Consider the following 23,032-nt stretch of genomic DNA (forward strand, 5'->3'; position numbering starts at 1 on the left):
ACTCACTCAGGCGCCAAACGTATGGTACTCACCCAGCTGTAAGACGTATCGGTTAGAGGCACCAGGGACGGATTGGGTCCGATACACAAGACTATCACAGGGGTTTGCACTTACCCCTGGTATATTCAACCAGGTACTGAGAGAAGTGTTGCAGGGATGCTGCCTGCCGACAGGGGTAACTTTGGTCCAGTACGTAGACGACCTGCTGCTGGCGGCTCCGACGGTGGCCGCCTGCATCCAAGCTACAATGACGGTCCTCACCAGACTGGCGGAGAAAGGGTTCAAGGTGTCAAAAGAAAAGCTACAGCTGGTAAGGACGCAGGTCTCCTTTCTGGGCAGAGTAATCTCGCAGAAGGGAGCGGGGCTTTCCCCAGCTCACCGCACAACCATCCTCCACCATCCTAAACCCACTACTGTTCATTCCTGGGGCTGACGGGGTACAGCCGCAATTACATCCCAAACTATTCAGGGCTCACAGAGCCACTTAGAGCGCTAGTTAAAGAGCAGGGAATGCGTAAACTTAAAGCCACTCTCAATTGGACTTGCCCGGCTGACCAGGCCTTCATTTTGCTGAAACAACAACTAGCCACCGCAGCTGATCTGGCCATACCCAACTACACAAAACCCTTTTTTCTTGATGTTTCTGAAAGAGGACAAGTCATGAATGGGGTCCTGTTTCAGAAAAAAGGGGGAGATAGGAACATCCTTATGTATATAAGCATAGGATTTGACAAAACCGAAAAAAGGCACCCCACCTGCACACAGGATGCAGCGGAGGTAGCGAGACTCATTCAAAAATGCGCACACATAGTGATGGGGCATTAACTTCAGATACTCACAACACACAGTGTAGTGGCGTATGTAAATTCACAGATGTTCACTATGACTTCCCTCAGGCAACAACACCTCAAAAGATTTCAGTTTGTTTTTTAATTGAATTGTTCACGTTATAGGTCACATTAAATGTGGAAGTTCTGACATGATTTATCTTTGTCTCATTCTTTTACATCACAAGAACCTGGCATTTTAACAGGGGTGTGTAGACTTTTTATATCCACTATATATGCCTGCATGCACATGGTTTTGTCATGTTTTTTTGCTGTTAGTTTGTTGTGCTAGTCATCCAGAGTTAGGATAGTCATCCAGTTTTAGGCTATTCATCTAGGCCCTAAAGGTGAGTACAGTGTAGGCTGCATCTGAAACCACACCCTATTCTCTTTAAATTGCATTGTTATTGACAATAGCCCATTATTTTATACAGCTCCGGAAAAAATTAAGAGACCACTGCACCTAAAAAAGTTGAGAAGGAAAGCTTTGAGTGAGGAACAGAAGCATTCAGTTTGCAGTGGTCTTTTAATTCCACACTCAAAACTTTCCTTTTTGAAAGAAACAGGTGCAGTGGAGCTGTATATAGTGCATTGTGTTTGAAATAAAAATTCCAGTATCCAGAACCATGTTGATGGACTCTCTCAATATCACTAAATTTCTATATAAATCATGATTTTTTTAATTGAATCAAACTTGAATCCTCAATGCCACTGATCCTATCATGCTTCATAAACATTACCATAAGCACCAGTCAATAAAAGTAATACCATGAAAGCCATGTGGATGCAGCCTAGATATATATGCTGATGTCCTAATCAAGCACCACCGATGTTATCGTGGTAATATACAATCAGAGCCATGCTTCAATTAACATACACTTACCACATCCATTCCTACTGGTACTGTTTATTATCTATCTACTACCACTACCTGTATGTATATAAATATAAATGTACTTTTACTATGTATTTTGTAGGTGCTTTTACCACTACCTATATGTATATACATTTAAACATACATACATGTTGATTATCTATCTGCTACTACACCTACCTATTTGCAGTAATGGGGTTTATAGTAATTTACATTACTTTTACTTTACCAATTTAAGTTATAGCACTAGTTATCTAGGATTTTTCCTGTTAGTACATCACTGTTTGCCTGACACATTTATTACACAGTGCACATGGGCTGGGAACAAGACTACTATTCTGCATTATTCTTCCTCTACCCGCTGCCCACAAGATGTGAAAGTTTACACAATGTTGCGCCAAAAACATGTGCATGCATGTGCTTTTCATACTAGCTTTCTTTCTGGATTCTTATAAAAAATATAGTTAGACTTGTTTTGGAGAGGCTTGGGTATGAATATGAGTTTTGGGAATGTGGTGCCTAATTATTCTTTGTTTTGGATAGGCTTGGGTATGAATATGAGTTTTGGGGATGTGGTGCCTAATTATTCTTTGTTTTGGATAGGCTTGGGTATGAGTTTTGGGGATGTGGTGCCTAAATATTCTTTGTTTTGGATTGGCTTAGTTGTATGAAACGGCTTTCAATATCTGACATCAGCAAGGTGCATCATTTTGGTATAATGTACACTTTGTTTAATGTGATGACTAAGCCATCAAAAAACTGTTCTGGGAGTAGGAATCAAAGCCTTATTTTAGTGCAATGCAACAACAAAGGCCATGATACAACCTTCAGGCAATTCTCAAACCCTACATCCATACCTGAGCTCTTTATTCAAGCACCTCTGGGCTTTTCCACCCCCCATCAGGGAAGTTCCAATCCACACAGTCAAAATTATTCTCTGTCCTGGCACCTTAAGGATGCAACTAGCTTCTCTGGGAGGCTAGGATAGCAGAGTCCCTGCCTTGCTTCAGAACACATCTGAAAATTCTCCTTTTCATTGAGTACCTAAAATAGTTTCACTGCAACCACCTGTGTTGTCTTTTGTAAATATTTACTTATTGTGTTTATATTTAGTCATTTTTTTCTTGCAAAGCATTTCCGATGCATATACACCTGTTTCAAAGCTGACTGCTGCCATTGTCCATCTCCAACAACACAGTAAAGGTGGTATCCTGGGTTGAAACTTTTAGTTTGACGTATCCAGCCATTCTAAAACAGGACAACACCGAAGGCAAAACTGATCATTGGAAAAAGCCACCTATTGAATGTATTTGTGCTTAAACTAGCCATTTCCACCATAGAAATACAAAACATGAATTATTGTTAATGGTATTGGGAACATATGTTATTCAAAATAAAGTACTTTCCATTACTTTGTAGTTTTCAGATGATTGTTGTGTTGCTTTGTCAGTGTCAAATAAATTGTGGTTATGTTCTGGAGAAAAGTCAAATAAATGTAGGCATTGTTTTCCAGCGTTGGAGGAATACACGGGCTGAAATGAACCTAGCTGTTGGCCATATTTCTCCTCGATAAGTATACTTCCAGCTAAGTTGATAGCTAGCTACAGTAGCTAGGCACAACTACCCTAGGACACATACACAAAAAGGTTTTGTTTGCTCAGTCATAAAAATAAGTGGTAGAGGCTACAAACATAAATATTCCAAACCACATGTGATATAGTGAGAATGCAAAGCTAGCTATATTTTATCTATTTAGCTGCTAAGGCAAAAGTCACAAATATGTTGTTCCGGCTATTCCACTTGTAGATGGTAGAGAGCTGAAAAAATATAATATTGTATACATTAACTATGTTTTTAACTATGATTTTTTTATTAAGTAGCCATATGTATGCTGCAATTCAGGTATAAGTTGCATATATTAACAATTCAAATAAGCCTTAATTCATTACTGATGACCAGCCCTGTTTAGTTATATGAATATTTAGTAGTTAATATTTTACTAACATTGTATTTGCTGAGTGGAAAAATATATTTGGTTATGTCTGCCTAATTTTCTGTCTGTCTGTCGGCCTCAGAGCATTATTAAAGTCAGGCAGCAAGCCTTTTCTTCTCATATCTTCTCTTTAAAGCCAAAGAGACAAAGAGTGAGAAAGAGAAATAAAGAGCCAGAGAGAACATCATTCATTGAAGCTGCACAAGGCTGGCTCTTCTTCCCTTTCCCGGTTTTTCCCCTCCTCCCGGATAAGTGCTTAGTCTCTCCCTCCCTCCTTCTCTCTCTCTGTTTCTTTTTCTGCAGCTGTGTTTGGATCTCCAGCGCCACACAGCTAGTGCCTAGTGGAGCAGTGGTAGGACAAAGAGCAGGAGGCAGAAGAGGAGAATTAAGAGCAAATCCCAAGGAGTCGGTCTGAGTGGAATGCCCCCGAGCCAGCAGTGCTGAGAGGCACAGAGCGTGGAGTAGTTCACCAACAGCTCGGAGAGACTTCTAGCAGAGCCAGTGGCAGTCGAACAATGCTGAAAAGATTGAGGAGCTCAGAGTCCTGTTGCATCTCTAACCAACGAGGAGAGAGAGCAGCCCCGCAACCATGAAACTACCAGAGGGGAATCGAGAGGCAGCCAGCGGGAGCCACCAAGACAGCTGAGAGAACACACACAACACATACTGTTTATTACTCTCCCACACCGGCCTCAGATCGGAAGAGGACACACACTGCATTGATAGGAATCCATTCAACCCGCCACACAAACACACAGAGTCAGAGTGTTTTTAGAGGGAAATACCTTTGGATGATCACGACCATCGTTGGGTGTTTGATTTTTCACCAGGAATTACATTTCTTTTTACACGGTTTTGAGTCCTAATCTCCTTGCTGCAGCACTAGGAGATGATTTGTGGGGTTGTATGAATTGAAAAGTATCTGTGACCATTAAGACGACTTGTTTGATTCAGTATCCTGCTAAGTGGATTATCTCTGGGATATTTTGGGATTGGTCTCAAGCCTGAAGAAATATTCATGACTTGGATTATTAAAATGTGAGAAAAGCAGTTGTGGGGTCTCTGATGGATTACAGTTGGGCTCTAAAGGGCTCTGAACCTATATACTTTGGGCTCTAAGTGTTCTAGATTTGTAACCACTTGGCTCTAAAAGGTTTTGAATCTATAACCTCATCTCCAAAGCATTCTGAATCCAACATTTAAAAACAGACATTTTCTGCATCAATAATATTGAAGCTTCAAGAATCTCTAAGCTTGTAGGTTTTGAATCTCTAAGCTCTGAACTGTGAATCATTCAGAGTATTACCACTGGCTTTAAGAGCTCCGCATACTATTTCATTATTAACTGGACTCGTAACCTCTTCTCAACATTGTGATCTGAACTGATCAGAATCAACACTGATTTCATCACCACATCCTTAATGGATGGTAGCTTTCTGCTCCTCAGCTTGGGCACCAAGACATACACAAGTAAGTGGACACAATGACTCTCTACTCTCCATATCTTCTCTCCTTCTCTTTCTTTTTTTCTAACCATCCACCCTCTCACTCTGTTTCCCTTCACTCACTATCTGCTCACTATTCCTTCCTCTCTGCTCACTATTCCTTCCTCTCTGCTCACTATTCCTTCCTCTCTGCTCACTATTCCACTTTCTCCCAGATCTATCCATCTACCTCGCTGTTTATCACTCTCCATCTGTGCTTTTCTCCATCTTTCAATATCGTTAATTCTCCCATTCTCTCTATCTGTCTCATTTGAATTAAAAAAATCTTTGTTGGCATGGGAAAACATTGTTTTACAAGCAAGTGGAATAGACAAACTGCAAATAAAAGATAACAATAATAATAGTAGGGACATCTAAACAACATATATGGAATGATAAAAAAATATATCAAAACACAGATTTTCGTATATATTTTCATATATCCAAAAATGTGAATACATGTTTCAGTAAAGCCAAATCTCGAGATAGATACTAATGCTAGCTGGACAGTTATCACAAAGACACCACCAATCCATACACATTTCACCAGACAGTTATCACAAAGACACCACCAATCCATACACGTTTCACTGGACAGTTATCACGAAGACACCACCAATCCATACACATTTCATCAGACAGTTATCACGAAGACACCACCAATCCATACACATTTCACCAGACAGTTATCACAAAGACACCACCAATCCATACACGTTTCACTGGACAGTTATCACAAAGACACCACCAATCCATACACATTTCATCAGACAGTTATCACGAAGACACCACCAATCCATACACGTTTCACCAGACAGTTATCACAAAGACACCACCAATCCATACACATTTCACCAGACAGTTATCACAAAGACACCACCAATCCATACACATTTCACCAGACAGTTATCACAAAGACACCACCAATCCATACACATTTCACCAGACAGTTATCACAAAGACACCACCAATCCATACACGTTTCACTGGACAGTTATCACAAAGACACCACCAATCCATACACATTTCACCAGACAGTTATCACGAAGACAACACCAATCCATACACATTTCACCAGACAGTTATCACGAAGACACCACCAATCCATACACATTTCACCGGACAGTTATCACGAAGACAACACCAATCCATACACGTTTCACTGGACAGTTATCACAAAGACACCACCAATCCATACACATTTCATCTTCAGCAGAAACTGGAATTGTTCAACATAAAGTATGTTCTCTGTCTTCCTTGTTGTCACTCTATATAAAGTATGTTCCCTGTCTTCCTTGTTGTCACTCTATATAAAGTATGTTCCCTGTCTTCCTTGTTGTCACTCTATATAAAGTATGTTCTCTGTCTTCCTTGTTGTCACTCTATATACTCTTTCTCTGTCGACTCCCTCGTGGACTCATCATCATCTCTTCATGTTTTAGTCCCTCACCAAACTCCTCTACTCCTGTCCTTACTCTGCTCTTTACTCCTCTCTTCTGACTCTCCTCCTTGTCTCCTTCCTTTCTTCTTCTTCTTTCTTGTACTGTCTGACTTCCATGTGTCCTTATTATAATGATATGACAACTCTAAATAGATGTGATTGACATAAAAACATTTTTATCTTAAGCAACATAGAAATATTTTGAAAAAAGCTTAATGTTTCACAGTTGGAGATAAATGAGTTGTACAAAAAATGTTCAACGATTAATGTATGTGGTTCTTTCTCAATACAGTACACAACTGGCTTTCTCACTCAACTCACTTATGTAAAGGTGAGAAGAACAGGGAACAAACATAGTGTTTAAGGCCCTGAACACAGAAAAGGTGGATGATTTGGGGAAAACTTCAGAACTAGTTGAAGTTCAGCTTGTTAATGTGTAATGACAAATTGTATTTCTCATTACATATTAACCACAGGGTTATTGGCAATGAAATGCTTAGTTTTCCAAAACTGTCCTCAATAGTGCAGGAATAAGTAACACCATATAATAATATTATATACAAGAAGATAAAATAATAAAAAAGATAAGTGGTAAAGAGTCAGTCTTACACAAGCTGCAAGCTGTAAGCAGATTTCAGCATGCACCTGGTAACGTAATTTCCTCTGTGCAATAATAAATTATAAAATTATAAATAATAAATTATGTAATGTCGGATGTGCAATAGATGTAGTAGAATGACTATGTACATAATAGCAGCTCCCAGATATCAAGAGCAAGTAAAAGTAAGTGTTAGGTGGCCTGGTGAGTAAGTGAAGTGACCAAGTCTAGGATCCAAGTGAATGGGAGCAAGTGTATTGGCTGATTTTAATGAGTTTTGGAATCGGGGGAGGGGGTGCTCAAGAGTTAAACAGCCTTACAGCCTTTGGGAAGAAGCTGTCCTGGGACCTGTTTTGGTTTGGACCGGATGTTCCTGTATCACCTGCCAGATGAAAACAGGGAGATCAGTTTGTCTGGGGTGACTGGGGTCCTTGCTGTTGTGCGGGGCTTTCCGCCATCACCTGTGGATGCACATGTCGTGCAGAGCTGGTCAGTCCTGGTGATGCATCATTTTGACCACCCACTGTAGTCAAGGGCAGTGCAGCCGCTATGCCAGTCAGGATACTCTGCATGCTCTACCTGTAGAGGTTGGTGAATATCCTGGAGTCAATGCCCGAAACTCTTATGTCATCGAAGGAAGTGGAGATGTTTCCTCGCCTCCTTGACAACAATGTTGGAGGCGGAGAGTCCAGGACAGATTGACGCTGATGTTGACCCAGAGGAAGCTGATGCAGCTGACTCCCTCGACTGCAAACCGATTGATGTGGATAAGGGCTTGGCTGGATCTGCCCATCGGAACCACCTAGGGTCTGCCAGACAGGAAGTCAAGAATTCACCTGCACAGGGTTGAGTTGAGGCCCAGAACCCTGATCATCACCACAGGCTTGTTGGGCAGAATAGTGTTGAATGTTGAACTGTAATCAATGAACAGCATTGTCACATATGTGTTCTATCAGTCCAGATGAGAGACGGCAGATTGGCGGTAAGGTCAGTGGCATCATCTGTAGACCGGTTTGGTCTGTAAGCAAACTGTAGTGGATCTAAAGTTTGTTCCCTGTTCTTCTCACCTTTACATAAGTGAGTTGAGTGAGAAAGCCAGTTGTGTACTGTACTGAGAAAGAACCACATACATTAATCGTTGAACATTTTTTGTACAACTCATTTATCTCCAACTGTGAAACATTAAGCTTTTTTCAAAATATTTCTATGTTGCTTAAGATAAAAATGTTTTTATGTCAATCACATCTATTTAGAGTTGTCATATCATTATAGATGTTATGACAACTAAATCTAAAATGTAAAACCGATTACCAATTCAACAAACGTATTAGGCTACATGTTACTATTTTATGTTAGGAGAGAAAGAGAAACTCAATGGCACACACATCCTATCATCTCTCTTAACATTTTCTCTACTTATTTTTCTGAAGATTAATATTCTACAAATCTATTAGGCTAAATAATTATTCATGAAAATAAATACCAATGGTATTCTTTACCATTAGAGCTATGAATTGTCGCTGAAATCAACTGGATTGCCCCACTAGAAACCTGTAAAGACGCGCCGTTCACATAACCTATTCATATTGGACCTTGACTTTTTCTAATAACATCTCTCGCTTACTTGATAACTTATTCATGTCACCTATAGATTGGCTGTGTAATTTTCATTTTGTACATTTGTAGGGCCTAATAAACAAATGAAATCTAAATTCATTAACCATTTAAAACAATCAAATTCTGTAATTCATACTTTTTTTGACTATTCTATATAATTAAACGACCCAGTAGATGAACTGATGCTCTGGCTGGATGGTGATGCTGTGGAGGAGAATGTGTATGCTGATAGGGACGATTCGTATGCTAATGATGAAAAACAGCGTAGGGCTCTGGCCGGTAATGTTCATCTGAAAGGCTTGGCAGTTCTATTGACCAACTAAATGACATAGTTTACCCCTTCACCTTGACAGATCGGTTCCAGGGATGAAAATCAAGTTTTCTCAAGAGTAATTCCTGAGGGGGACACCAAATGTAGTGCTGTAATACTGTTTTAGTTTCGCTGTCAGTTTGCTCGCTACTGTATGTGTGTGTGTGACCCCTAAAAACATCAAACAAACTGACTGGATGAACCTCACGTTAGCTATATGCTTTGAATGCCTTTCAGATGGTAGTCTCTCCACCTAGTGGAAATATAATATCTCCACCTAGTCCTGGGCCTACCCCGAGGTCTCCTCCCAGCTGGACGTGCCTGGAACTCCTCCCTAGGGAGACGTCCTGGGGACATCCTTACCAGATGCCCGAACCACCTCAACTGCCTCCTTTCGACGCAAAAGGAGCAGCGGCTCTACTCCGAGTTCCTCACGGATGGCTGAGCTTCTCACCCTATCCCTAAGGGAGAAGCCAGCCACCCTTCTGCGAAAACCCATTTCAGCCGCTTGTACTCGCGATCTTGTTCTTTCGGTCATGACCCAGCCTTCATGACCATAGGTGAGGGTAGGAAGGAAAATTGACCGGTATATCGAGAGCTTTGCCTTCCGGCTCAGCTCTCTTTTCGTCACAACGGTGCGGTAAAGTGAATGCAGTACCGCCCCCGCTGCTCCATTGTCCCCTCACTCGCGAATAAGACCCCGAGATACTTGAACTCCTTTACTTGGTGTAACGCCTCATTCCCTTCCCTTCTCCTGCTGAGAACCATGGCCTCAGATTTAGAGATGCTAATCCTCATCCCAACCGCTTCGCACTTGGCTGCGAACCGGCCCAGTGAGTGCTGAAGATCACAGACTGTTGATGCCATCAGGACCACATCATCCGCAAAAAGCAGCGATGAGATCCCCCGCCCACCAATAATATTATACTTGAGAAGATCCCTGTCCAGAACTATCCTAAATGGTATTGTGTGAAGCGGGTATTTATAAGCTACAAAATGTATTTACGTAAAGTGACACCCTCTGCTCAATATCGCACCGGAGCACCCCTGTGATGTGAGGGTTAGATCGGAGCGCAATGACGAAGGGCTCAGTGGTGACTGCAAACAGCAAAGGGGACATAGGGCATCCCTGTTTTGTGCCCCTGAAGAGAGGGAAGTAGTCTGAGTGGTTGTCATTCGTTAAGACAGACGTGAGTGGGGAGGTGTATAATAAATTGACCAAAGCAATGAACTTCTCGCCAAAACCAAATTTTCCAAAGTGTGAAAAGATAACCCCACTCCACCCTGTCAAAAGCCTTCTCAGCGTCTAGAGACATTACCATCTCGGGGTCCTTTGAATTTGAGTGGTTATATATAACATTAAACAACCGCATAACATTCGAAAAGGTGTGTCTCTCAGTAGCTTAGCTAATATTTTATAGTCCATGTTGAGTAATGAAATTGGGCGGTAGGATACACAGGAAAGTGGGTCTTTGTTCTTTTTTTTATATTAATGAAATGGAGGCCTGTGACAAAGAGTGAGGGAGAGAGGTGGTGTCCAATGAATAGGTGAACATTGAACAGGAGAGGGGCTATCTTAACCATAAACTTCCATTAGAACTCGACAGGCAACCCATCAGGCCCAGGACACTTGGAACACTGCATGGCACTTGCTGCTAGTAAACACTCCTCAATTTTTATAGGCTCCTCCAATTGACGTTTAGAAGCTGTATCAATAGTGGCAACAGTTAGAGCACTAAAGAAAGAACCAACAACTGTTCGGAAGTATAGTGAGTGGCAAAAAAGCCCCTGAATTGATCATTAATTAGCTGTGGATCAGTCATTAAACCCGTGGGGGTTCGGATTTGGGAAATCTGATGGGTCAAGAATGTCTGGGGAAGTTGGGGGTAAAGTAATTTACTTGGCTTATCCCAATACTCTTAGTGAGTATGTTGTAATTTAAGCATGTAATTTAAGCATGAAATTTTAGCATTTAACCATGTCTTCAACTTGAACAGTTATTAAACTGCTCGCAAAGAGAGACGATGCTTGTACACCATTCACGGAAGGTGAAGTTGCATGCATATTATCCAGCTGTAATATTCGGGGTCATCAGCTCAGACAATCTCTTTGTCCTTTGTTCCTATCAAAACTAGTATAAGACATAATTTGTCCCCTGATGTAGGCCAAAAATGCCTCTCAAATAAGACATGGTGAGACAACAGGCATCTTGTTCGTGTCTCTAAATGGATCAATCTGAGCAGTCAGAAATGAAACAAATTTGTCATCAGACACAGTGTGTGAATTATACAATGACAATCAGGGGGACATTTTCTCCAGGGCATAAAGGGAACCCAGTACAGAGCAGGTTTGTGCTTCAGTGAACTGAAGTTTTACAATCCTTACAGTATCCTGCTTGTTTAATGTTATTTCTGCAGTCTGTAGATGATAAATCCAATCCATTACACCAGCTCATGGGGCACGAACCACACAACAACCTTCATAGTCAGGGGTCACCAACAAAGTATTCTAGTGCAATACTGGCAGCAAGTCAGACCCACACACACTACAACAGACCATAATTTCTGCTCAAACACAGACCTACACAATACCAGAACCAAAGACACTATCATCATGCCAAAGAGCTAGGCAGATGTGTTACTACCATACAGCAGCTAGGCCTGTGCCTGACTAACATTAAAAGCATAGACCACCCGATAATCTAAATTTGTCAGGTGTGTCCTTAGACTATTAGACTATTTTCAAGGTATTAAGGATATTATTGGAAAGAAGGAAATGCATCCTGTATTGAAGAGGTTCATTTAACATAGGCTCACCATTATTGGGTTTCAAAGGATATATTGGTTAATAGTTGAGTGTCAGTGACAGTGTTGTCGATTCCGTTACTCTGGGTTGTGGGTGGCAGCCCCCCCTCACGTCCTTATCAATAAAGTGAACTGCAGTAGCACGTTCAGGTTGAAGGGGCCAAATTTGACATCTGGGGCAGGAGCGCAGGAGGTGTTTAGCGTTTCCAAACTCTGCGTGCTTCTTGGCCACAGATGGGGTAAAATCAGGTGATGGACAGTCTCTTGCCTTGATATAGGAGCGGGGCAATTTCCCCGGCACAGGATCTGTTCTCTGACATGAAAGTAGTGAACGCTGGTTGCGGTGGGCTTCCATCCTTGGGCCTTTCTCAAAGGGATCTGTGGGTGCAGTCCAGGAGATCAAAACATCATATTTTGCTTCTCAATTTCAAATTTCTATCACAATAGTCACTCAGAAGTTGTACACGGTCATTAGTTGGCGCTCAAAGGGCAACGGTGATTGACCGACACTAATAATAATTCAATTTACAGTGGTATTTCCATTATATAAGGTAAAACTGTGCCTTGAATTAAATAACTTTAGCCACTACTTGGCAGAGCTTCTGGAAAAAGGGCCTCACTCTATGTTTCCGGAGGTCAGAACTTTTCCACTTCTCAGTTGCTCATGAACGCACCTTCCAAAACAGAGAGGTTTGATTCAGTTAAGCATTAAAGAAGTCAGCTATCTATCGATGGATAACTAGCTAGCTTGCTTGCCTACATGTAGCGTTCTTGTGGTTGTTCTCAGTTGCAAACTACAAACAAACTTACAAACTGTTGACCGTGAGATTTAGACCGTAGCAAGGGCACAAAGGCCATGGATGCCGTAGGGCATGCAATGATTTTCGGGGGCATCATGGCCAGAGCGAAGGGCAACGATGGCCATGGCCATTGTGAAATTCCTACGCTGCTGGTGATGGTTATAAATGCGTCTTATTGTATTGAATGGTAGAAGTAAAGAAATGTCTTGCATATCCTTTGTTTGAACTACAGCCACCACCAATAGACTGTCAGATTCCCACACACACACTGTACCTGCATAATGTGCCACTGCTGAGGACTGGAGGGGCAGTGGATCAAACCATTGTGAGGCAAATGTAGGGGGGTCCATCAACTGCAAGATGCTATCCTATCAATATGGGCCAACATTTCTAAAGAATGCTTTCAGCACCTTGTTGAATCAATGACATGTAGAATTAAGGCAGTTCTGAAGGCAAAGGGGGTCAAACACAGTATTAGCATGGTGTTCCTAATAATCCTTTAGGTGAGTGTTTATAGTTTATCCTTTCACCTTGACAGAACAGTTCAATTATATAGTTAACCTTTCACTTTGACAGACCAATTATATAGTTTACTCTTTCATCTTAACAGACCGGTATAATTACATAGTTTACACTTTCACCTTGACAGACCCGTTACATTATATAGTTTACCATTTGACATAGACTGACTGGCTCAATTTAATTGAGGAACCTAATGAGGTGTGAACATTGTATGGCCACACCCTTCCATCCCATCATTACATATACAGTTATTTCCCCAAAAGTATAATGATAATTCATTATTTATAACTACAAATTGTGAGGTAAGTACACATTTCACATGTCCAGTTGGCAAGGTTATTTCAGCAATCATCATTAAATTGAACAGCACAAGCATGCACACAGTACAAACAAACACACTTGTTTTTGGTGCAACACTGTGTAAACTATCACATCATGTGGGCAGAAGTGTTAGAAGAAGAAAAATGCAGAACAACTAATCTCCTTCCCAGACATTTCCCACCAGGCGCACTGTATAACAAACTTGGGACTAGATTAAAAAAGCTACGTTTATAGATAAACCGAACCACAGTAGGCAACAAGTAACGTACTAACAAGTAAAATTCTATATAACTAACTTATACTATGACTGAAATTAGTAATGAAAAAGTAGTGTTATCACTAAAAAGGCAAGAAGTAATGTCCTAAAAGGAAAATATATTTAATCAGTAAATGTAATTATTACAAATATTGTAACCATACTCTGCTATATTATTATTAAAGGACTATTATTATTATAGCGTGATACCCCAGCACTGTTGTTTAGAGACCTCTTACCATGCAACATGTTATTACTGTAACGCATTACTCCCAACACTATTGTTTAGAGACCTCTTACCAAGCAACACATTATTACCGTAACACATTACTCCCAACACTGTTGTTTCAAGACCTCTTACCATGCAACATGTTATGACTGTAACGCATTACTCCCAACACTATTGTTTAGAGACCTCTTACCAAGCAACACATTATTACCGTAACACATTACTCCCAACACTGTTGTTTCAAGACCTCTTACCAAGCAACATGCTCTTACTGTAACGCATTACTCCCAACACTGTTGTTTAGAGACCTCTTACCATGCAACATTTTATTCCTGTAAAGCATTACTCCCAACACTGTTGTTTAGAGACCACTTACCAAGCAACATGCTATAACTGTAACGCATTACTCCCAACACTATTGTTTAGAGACCTCTTACCAAGCAACACATTATTACCGTAACACATTACTCCCAACACTGTTGTTTAGAGACCTCTTACCAAGCATCATGTTATTAACCATAACATAACCAAGCAACATGTTATTACTGTAACGCATTACTCCCAACACTGTTGTTTAGTGACCTCTTACCAAGCAACATGCTATTACTGTAATGCATTACCCCCAACACTGGTGTGTAGAGACCTCTTACCAAGCAAAACATTATTACCATAACACATTACCCCAACACTGTTGTTTAGAGACCTCTTACCAGGCAAAATGTTATTACTGTAACGCATTACTCCCAACACTGTTGTTTAGAGACCTCTTACCAAGCAAAATGTTATTACTGTAACGCATTACTCCCAACACTGTTGTTTAGAGACCTCTTACCAAGCAAAACATTATTACCATAACACATTACCCCAACACTGTTGTTTAGAGACCTCTTACCAAGCAAAATTTTATTACCGTAACACATTACTCCCAACACTGTTGTTTAGAGACCTCTTACCATGCAACATGTTATTACTGTAACACATTACTTAGAACACTGTTGTTTAAAAACCTTTTACCAAGCAACACAAATTACTGAAGGTCCCTGACTATCTGTTTTTCCCCTCTGTCTTTAGGTGTCTGTGGATTCAGCCTATTTAGGACTGATTGAAGTGATCTGTGGAAATCCCAATCTGGATACTGGCCAAGGAAGTGGAGCTAGACTTTAACAGTAACTGCAGGCAAAGCAGCAATTATGAATGGGGACCCAGCTATGGAGGAGGGAACAGCTTGGTAGGAGTCTAGACAGCACAGCACTCTCCTAGAGCAGTGCCTGCCTTCATGCTAGGAGACACAATGGAGAACTAGGGACACTGGGAGAACCACCCTTCACCCTCCACAAAGAGGACCATCCTACACCCTTCACACAGAGGACCACCCTACACCCTTCACACAGGACCCCCCTACACCCTCCACATAGAGGACCACCCTATACCCTCCACAAAGAGGACCATCCTACACCCTCCACACAGAGGACCACCCTACACCCTCCACATAGAGGACCACCCTATACCCTCCACAAAGAGGACCATCCTACACCCTCCACACAGAGGACCATCCTACACCCTCCACACAGAGGACCACCCTCCACACAGAGGACCATCCTACAACCTCCACACAGAGGACCACCCTCCACACAGAGGACCATCCTAGACGCTCCACACAGAGGACCATCCTACACCCTCCACACAGAGGACCATCCTACACCCTCCACACAGAAGACCATCCTACAACCTCCACACAGAGGACCACCCTACACCCTCCACACAGAAGACCATCCTACAACCTCCACACAGAGGACCACCCTACACCCTCCACACAGAAGACCATCCTACAACCTCCACACAGAGGACCACCCTACACCCTCGACACAGAGGACCATCCTACACCCTCCACACAGAGGACCATCCTAGACCCTCTACACAGAGGACCATCCTAGACCCTCCACACAGAGGACCATCCTACACCCTCCACACAGAGGACCATCCTACACCCTCAACACAGAGGACCACCCTACACCCTCCACATAGAGGACCATCCTAGACCCTCCACATAGAGGACCATCCTAGACCCTCCACACAGAGGACCATCCTACACCCTCCACACAGAGGACCATTCTACACCCTCCACACAGAAGACCATCCTACAACCTCCACACAGAGGACCACCCTACACCCTCCACACAGAGGACCACCCTAGACCCTCCACAAAGAGGACCATCCTAGACCCTCCACAAAGAGGACCATCCTACACCCTCCACACAGAAGACCATCCTACAACCTCCACACAGAGGACCACCCTACACCCTCCACACAGAGGACCATCCTAGACCCTCCACACAGAGGACCATCCTACATCCTCCACACAGAGGACCATCCTACATCCTCCACACAGAGGACCATCCTACACCCTCCACACAGAGGACCATCCTAGACCCTCCACACAGAGGACCATCCTACATCCTCCACACAGAGGACCATCCTACACCCTCCACACAGAGGACCATCCTAGACCCTCCACACAGAGGACCATCCTAGACCCTCCACACAGACGACCATCCTACACCCTCCACACAGAGGACCATCATACACCCACCTCAAAGAGGGCCATCCTAGACCTTCCCCTCAAACTTTCCAGAGAGGAGGACAACTGGAAAGTTTCTAGAGGACCGCTATGTAACACTCCAGTGAAAAAGCATAGGCAGCTGGCATGGAGAAAAAGACTGCCATCTAAACACTGGGAGAACCCTCCATTCTCATTGCCCCATAACCTCCCCCTTCACACCCCCACAACACACCCCCACAGACCTATCTCCTTTCATAATGGTGCCCCCCCCTCCCACCAACAGGCCCCATGTCTGCCTGTCCACACTGCTGATTATGAGCAGCATGGCTCTGATAGACGCCTATCTGGTGGAGCAGAACCAGGGGCCCAGAAAGATAGGTATTATTATTACTATTATTACTGTTGATGACTATTTATTATTATTTTGACTACTACTCCTCCCACAGCTTTATTATTTGGACTACTACTCCTCCCACAGCTTAATTATTTGGACTACTACTCCTCCCACTGCTTTATCATTTGGACTACTACTCCTCCCACAGCTTTATAATTTAGACAACTACTCCTCCCACAACATTATTATTTAGACTACTACCCCTCCCACAGCTTTATTATTTAGACAACTACTCCTCCCACAACATTATTAGACCACTACCCCTCCCACAACATTATTATTTAGACTACTACCCCTCCCACAACATTATTATTTAGACTATTACCCCTCCCACAGCTCAATTATTTAGACTACTACTCCTCCCACATATTTTAAGCCAGAGACACTGTTCAGCCTATAATGTAAAGAATGGTCTGGAATAAGTGTGACTTGAATGTTATTTCTTCAATGATATCTCTTCACTGAGATTATTGCAATATTAACAGTATATCTTTCTCTTTAACTACTCAAGCTACAGAGACAAACAAACTTTAATACACAAAAATTCTACATAATTGTACATAATTAATAAGAATTAACCCTGAAAGACTACCTATTGAAACATTCTAGTTACAGAGCCCAAACCCAGTTTGTTTAACCTGCATAAGCTATCCCAACTTAAAATGCTTATGTATGTTGACTGTAACAAGATAAATGTGCATACATTTGCATTATTTTAATTAATGAATCCCAAAACAGTATCTCTTGAACCATTCAAGCTAGAGGGACCAAAGTACCTTTTTTTAGACTTTTAGATCTCAACTTCAAACTTCAAAACATTTCCAGTGTAAATAAGCTGACAACCACTGCACATTTACTTCTGTAAATGTATTATGTAGTTAATAATAATAAGTGATATTAATAATATTATACAGCTGTCCAAAAGAAACCAATAGTTATTTTACAGTTGAGGCCTGTTCATCAAGTAGACTATAAATAATATTTAACAATGAATGTGCAGCAGAATTGTATACTTTTACCATTATAAAATGTATAGCTTCAATCAATAGTATTATTGGTAGTAATATTGGTATTATTAGTAGTAGTGTTGGTGGTACTAGTAGCAGGAATAGTACTGTAAGAAGTAATAACAGTAGTCATCTTTGTCTAACAGGAATCTGCATCATGGTGATGGTGGGGGACTTATGCTTCCTCATCGTGTTGCGGTACGTGGCGGTGTGGGTCGGCGCTGAGGTGCGAAGCGCCAAACGAGGCTACGCTATGATTCTCTGGTTCCTCTATATCTTTGTCCTGGAGATCAAGGTTTCGAAGCGCTGTTGTTGTTCTCATCTTGTGGTTGTCATTGTTTCCTTGAACCCTGTATCTTGTTCATTCCTATCTAATGGTCGCTTTTTCTTTTCAATGATGGGACACTTGACTAGTGACCCATTTTAGAAATACACTTAAACCTGGTTTTGATTTGCAGGTGTACTTTGTGTACCAGAACTACAAGGCTGACAGGAAGTCTCTGGATGCGTTGGCCCGTAAGGCTCTCACCCTACTGCTGTCTGTGTGTGTCCCTGTGCTGTTTGTAGTCCTGGTCGCCATAGACCACATGGAGTATGTACGGGCCTTCAAAAAGAAAGAGGAGATACGGAACAGGTATTACTGCTCATGAGTCAACCAATTCCTCCAATCCCTAGGGTTATGTAACTTTTTAACACTAGAAGCACCGGAAGGGGTCAATTTTACCCAGAAAAAAAATATTTTGCAGCACTTGATAAACTTACAGGAAGTTTATCAAGGGCCTTTTATGAATTCTCCTAGATATGCATGCTTTATTCTCCAGTATTATTTTTTTATGTTAAAATAACCACTGGAAAAGTGAATTTAAAGCTATTTTGGCCAGATTTTTGCTAAACGCGTTATCCACCATTTTAATTTTATTTTTTAAAGCTGTAATTTTCCTTCTCTGTCACCAGGTGGTGCATAAAAAAAGGCTTATTTGCCACCAGATGGCGCAACGTTTTGGTAATATTGACTAGTCTGAATGTGTGTGTTTGTGTGAGTACATTTAGAGATTGGCCTAAAAAATTATGTGTAAGTGAAATAAATAGTATGTGTAACCTTAAAAGGTTTTAGAATATGGCGGTAACAAGATCAATTGATTAAATCCATTTGAAATCGTGAAGACCCCCCAGGAGACGTTATTCCAACATGGTCTCACCTTAAGTCCTACTTCCCCCCAACACTGGATCCCTACCAGTTTGCCTACTGGTCAAACAGGTCTACAGAGGATGGCATCTCCACAACTTTATACTCTGCCCTTGACCCTCAAGTACAAAACCACCATCTCTTTGAAAATGCTATTCATAGACATAAGCTCAGCATTCAACATGGTCACCCCTCTAGGCTGGTCAAGAAACTCCATGACCTGGGGATCAGCCCCTCTCTCTGCAACTGAACTTTGGACTTCCTAACCAACAGACCCCAGTATGTCAAGATAGGCAACTTCGCCTCCTCCACCCTGATCCTGAGCACTGGTGTTCCACAAGGCTGCATGTTAAGCCTCCTGCTGTACTCCTTCTTCACCCACGACTGTGTTGCTGTACACTGTTCCAACATCAACTTCCTAGACGATACTGTACTACGGTGGTAGGCCTGATCAGTGACAATGACGAGTCAGCCTACAGGCAGGACGTCAAGTGCCTAGTGGAATGGTGTACTGGTAACAACCTGGCCCTCAATGCGAAGACCAAGGAGCTCATTGTGGATTACAGGAAGTCTAAAGGCTGCAGTCACGCCCCAGGGCGCGCAGCATCATCAAAGACCCTTCACACACCCACAAACTGTTTGCCCTCCTACCATAAGGCAGGTGGTTAAGGTCTCTTCGTTCCTGCACTAGCAGGCTCAGGAACAATTTATTTCCATATGCTGTAACTCTGCTGAACTCTTTGACCCATCACTAACCACACACTGATAAGTTCTCAGTTGTTACATGTACGTGTCTACCTCGGGAACCTCATTGCTGTTATCCCTGTATTTGAATTGCACATACTACCTTACACCTCCAGTTTGCTCAATTGCAGTAAGAATTGCTATCTGTGACAGAATTTTTGAAAAGGGGTTAATGTCACTACTTTTCAGGAGAGTTGTTTTTGTTTAGGCTTACAAGAAATGCACCAGAGGTAGAATTTAACCATTCATTAAATGTGAATTAATTGATATAAATAAGAACACAGGAAAAAAGGTATTGCACTTTTTAATTGTAACCTTAATTCCAATGAAACCATTTATCAAGACATATTTATCATGCCAAATTCACCTGTTCCATATGGGTCGATAACATCAATGCCAAATCTACATGTATTGCTACTGGGCAATTATTTCAGGCTTCTTTTGCACCACTGTCAATTCCAACTGTCTGATGCATGTTTTTGGTTGGTTTTGCTTTGTAACTCGTAGCGCTCCCTGCCTTCAGAACTTTTGTTTAGTATTTTGCAGACTGTACCTGTGTACATGGTGGCATCCATCGTCTGATTGCAAAGTGTCAAAGAGATGAAAAAAGTGTCTGTGATTACATTTCTTCCTTTCCCCAAGAAAGGTTCCATCAGACTTATAATGGGCTTGTAAGAAGCAATACTGTTTTTCGCAAATGTATCGAAGATCTCCGATATCATGGCAAACTTGTCAGTTTCAATATGGGCAGCTCTTGTGCTTGTGTTATAAAAAACTCAGAATTATCTCAGAATTTTTGTCTAGACATTGTCTCTTTGAAAATTTAATGAATAGGGACAGATTCAATTGGTCTTCTTAAATTTTTCATGTACCGCTGTTGATGTGCAGGATTGAGATGAGACGCAACTCCAGCTACCATTCAGGAGACATCAGGCGTATATGTCATTCCAACATGTTGGAGGGCTGTGCATCTCAATTAAATATTTGGCATTATCCCAATTTTTTTCTTGCATACATTTTTAATTGTAAATGCTTTTATATTATGAAATATTTATCTCACAACGTTATACTACAGTTAGTTTTTTGTATTTTAGTGTCAGTTTAAAGGTTAGATTTCTTTCATATTATGACTTGAAGGTCAAGCTAATAAATAACAATTAAAATTGTTCATAGTTTAACTTTATTAACTGCCAATAATTATGATAGGTACTTCTTATATTGTCCTGTTTGCTGGTTGTCATGTCTCCAGTTTGATCTTGGTGGTGGTTTTCATGTTTTCAGATTGTTCTGTTTGGTGGTCCTCATGTAGTTAGGTTCTTCAGGGTGGAGGTGTAACAGTCAGAATTATTCACCTATCTTCTGATGTCTTCAGTTTCTTCTGGGTGGAGGTGGAACAGTGAGTATTATTAACCTATATTTTGGTGTCTCCAGGTTGTTTTGGGTGGTGGTGGACCTGTTAGACGTGTTGGATATCCAAGCTAACCTCTGGGAGCCACAGAAGAAAGGACTCCCCCTATGGGCAGAGGGTCTGATGTTCTTCTACTGCTACATCCTGCTGCTGGTCCTTCCCTGTGTGTCTCTTAGCGAGATCTCCATGCAGGGCATCAACATTGTCCCACACAAGATGATGCTCTATCCAATTCTCAGCCTGTTCACCATTAACATCATAACTCTGCTGATTAGAGGGTGTAACATGATGCTGTATAGGGATGCCCGGGTTAGTGGGATCCTCATCGGGAAGAATGTGTTGGCTATCATATTAAAAACCTGCAGCTTTGTCCAGTACAGGAGACACTTACAGAACACTCCTCCAGCCTTTGGGTTGGAAATGCAGAAGAACTTGGTAACACACAACCATGTTCATGGACGACCTGTCACTATGATGACCACTCCTCACCCTCAGGTGGTCCTTCCAGAGCAGACATCCCTGCCTGTCCCCCTGCCGGAAGTCACGACTACATGTGAACATACATGACACATGGGACTATTTAACCAGGTTCATAGCAACATCCTGTATGACCTTCAATTACATACATCAGACACATGAACGATAGATGAACCTATTACACACAGGACACCAGGGACAATATGCATCATCATGGGATACCATGGAGGACATCCAAAGGATATTATCTTTATGCACAAAAGATGTCAGAGCGACGTTGTGAGAGTTTTTCTTAACAGGAGAAGTTCTAATGACGTTGTGACAGTCTTTATAAACAGGAGACGTTCTGATGACGTTGTGACAGTCTTTATAAACAGGAGACGTTCTGATGACGTTGTGACAGTCTTTATAAACAGGAGACGTTCTGATGACGTTGTGACAGTCTTTATAAACAGGAGACGTTCTGATGACGTTGTGACAGTCTTTATAAACAGGAGTCATTCTAATGGCATTATGACAGACTATATAAACAGGGGTTCTTGTAACAACATGTGACAGTCTTTATAGATGAAAAAATAAAAGACCATTTGAATGTTATAATTGGCCCAACATGAAAGGAAATAACATGGATTGTTAATAGCTTACTTAATATTTTGATGTGATTTCAGTAAATTCAGTTTTTTACAATACCAGAAAAAGGATCAAAATGCAGGTAGAAGTATATTTTTCAAATTGTTTGTTGCAATTATATAAGACCCCTCCCAAAAGAGTTTGCTTTCTATGCTGTGTTTGTTTCTATTTCAATTTGTTGTCTGCTTATGTCATGGGGTAGGAGATATTGACACAGTGAATTTAGAAGAACAAATCTGAAACTGTTTTTATGTTATGCTTTGATAAACTATTATGTAAATACAAGACTGGTCTCTTGTGGATCTTTGCCAACAAGTTTTTTACAGTGGGTGTTTAATGATATCACAGTAAATGGATTTCATTTTATAATTTGAATTCAGTTTCAATATAGTATAATACAATGGAAACACAGAATGTGTTTCCTAAATAAAAACCCTTAATTTAGGACAAATCTATTTCACAGTCAGTCCTGTCTGGTTTAACGTGTAGAGGGCTTAGAGATTTATATTGCTGTTATGATTTTTTTTTTATGACTGCTAATAGAAAATAT

The 23,032-nt window shown here is 41.4% G+C and overlaps 1 protein-coding gene across 1 annotated transcript; it reads left to right on the top strand.

Moving 5' to 3' along the window:
• Positions 1-16,869: 16,869 nt before the first annotated feature.
• Positions 16,870-22,717, top strand: LOC105030497 (transmembrane protein 121). Its single transcript, XM_010904390.5, has 4 exons — positions 16,870-17,014; positions 18,184-18,332; positions 18,496-18,671; positions 21,399-22,717. The coding sequence occupies exons 1-4, from the start codon at positions 16,894-16,896 to the stop codon at positions 21,940-21,942; spliced, it is 990 nt and encodes a 329-aa protein (XP_010902692.1). The 5' UTR covers positions 16,870-16,893; the 3' UTR covers positions 21,943-22,717.
• Positions 22,718-23,032: the final 315 nt, after the last annotated feature.

This window comes from Esox lucius, chromosome 5, assembly GCF_011004845.1.
Source record: "Esox lucius isolate fEsoLuc1 chromosome 5, fEsoLuc1.pri, whole genome shotgun sequence".
Taxonomy (NCBI): domain Eukaryota; kingdom Metazoa; phylum Chordata; class Actinopteri; order Esociformes; family Esocidae; genus Esox; species Esox lucius.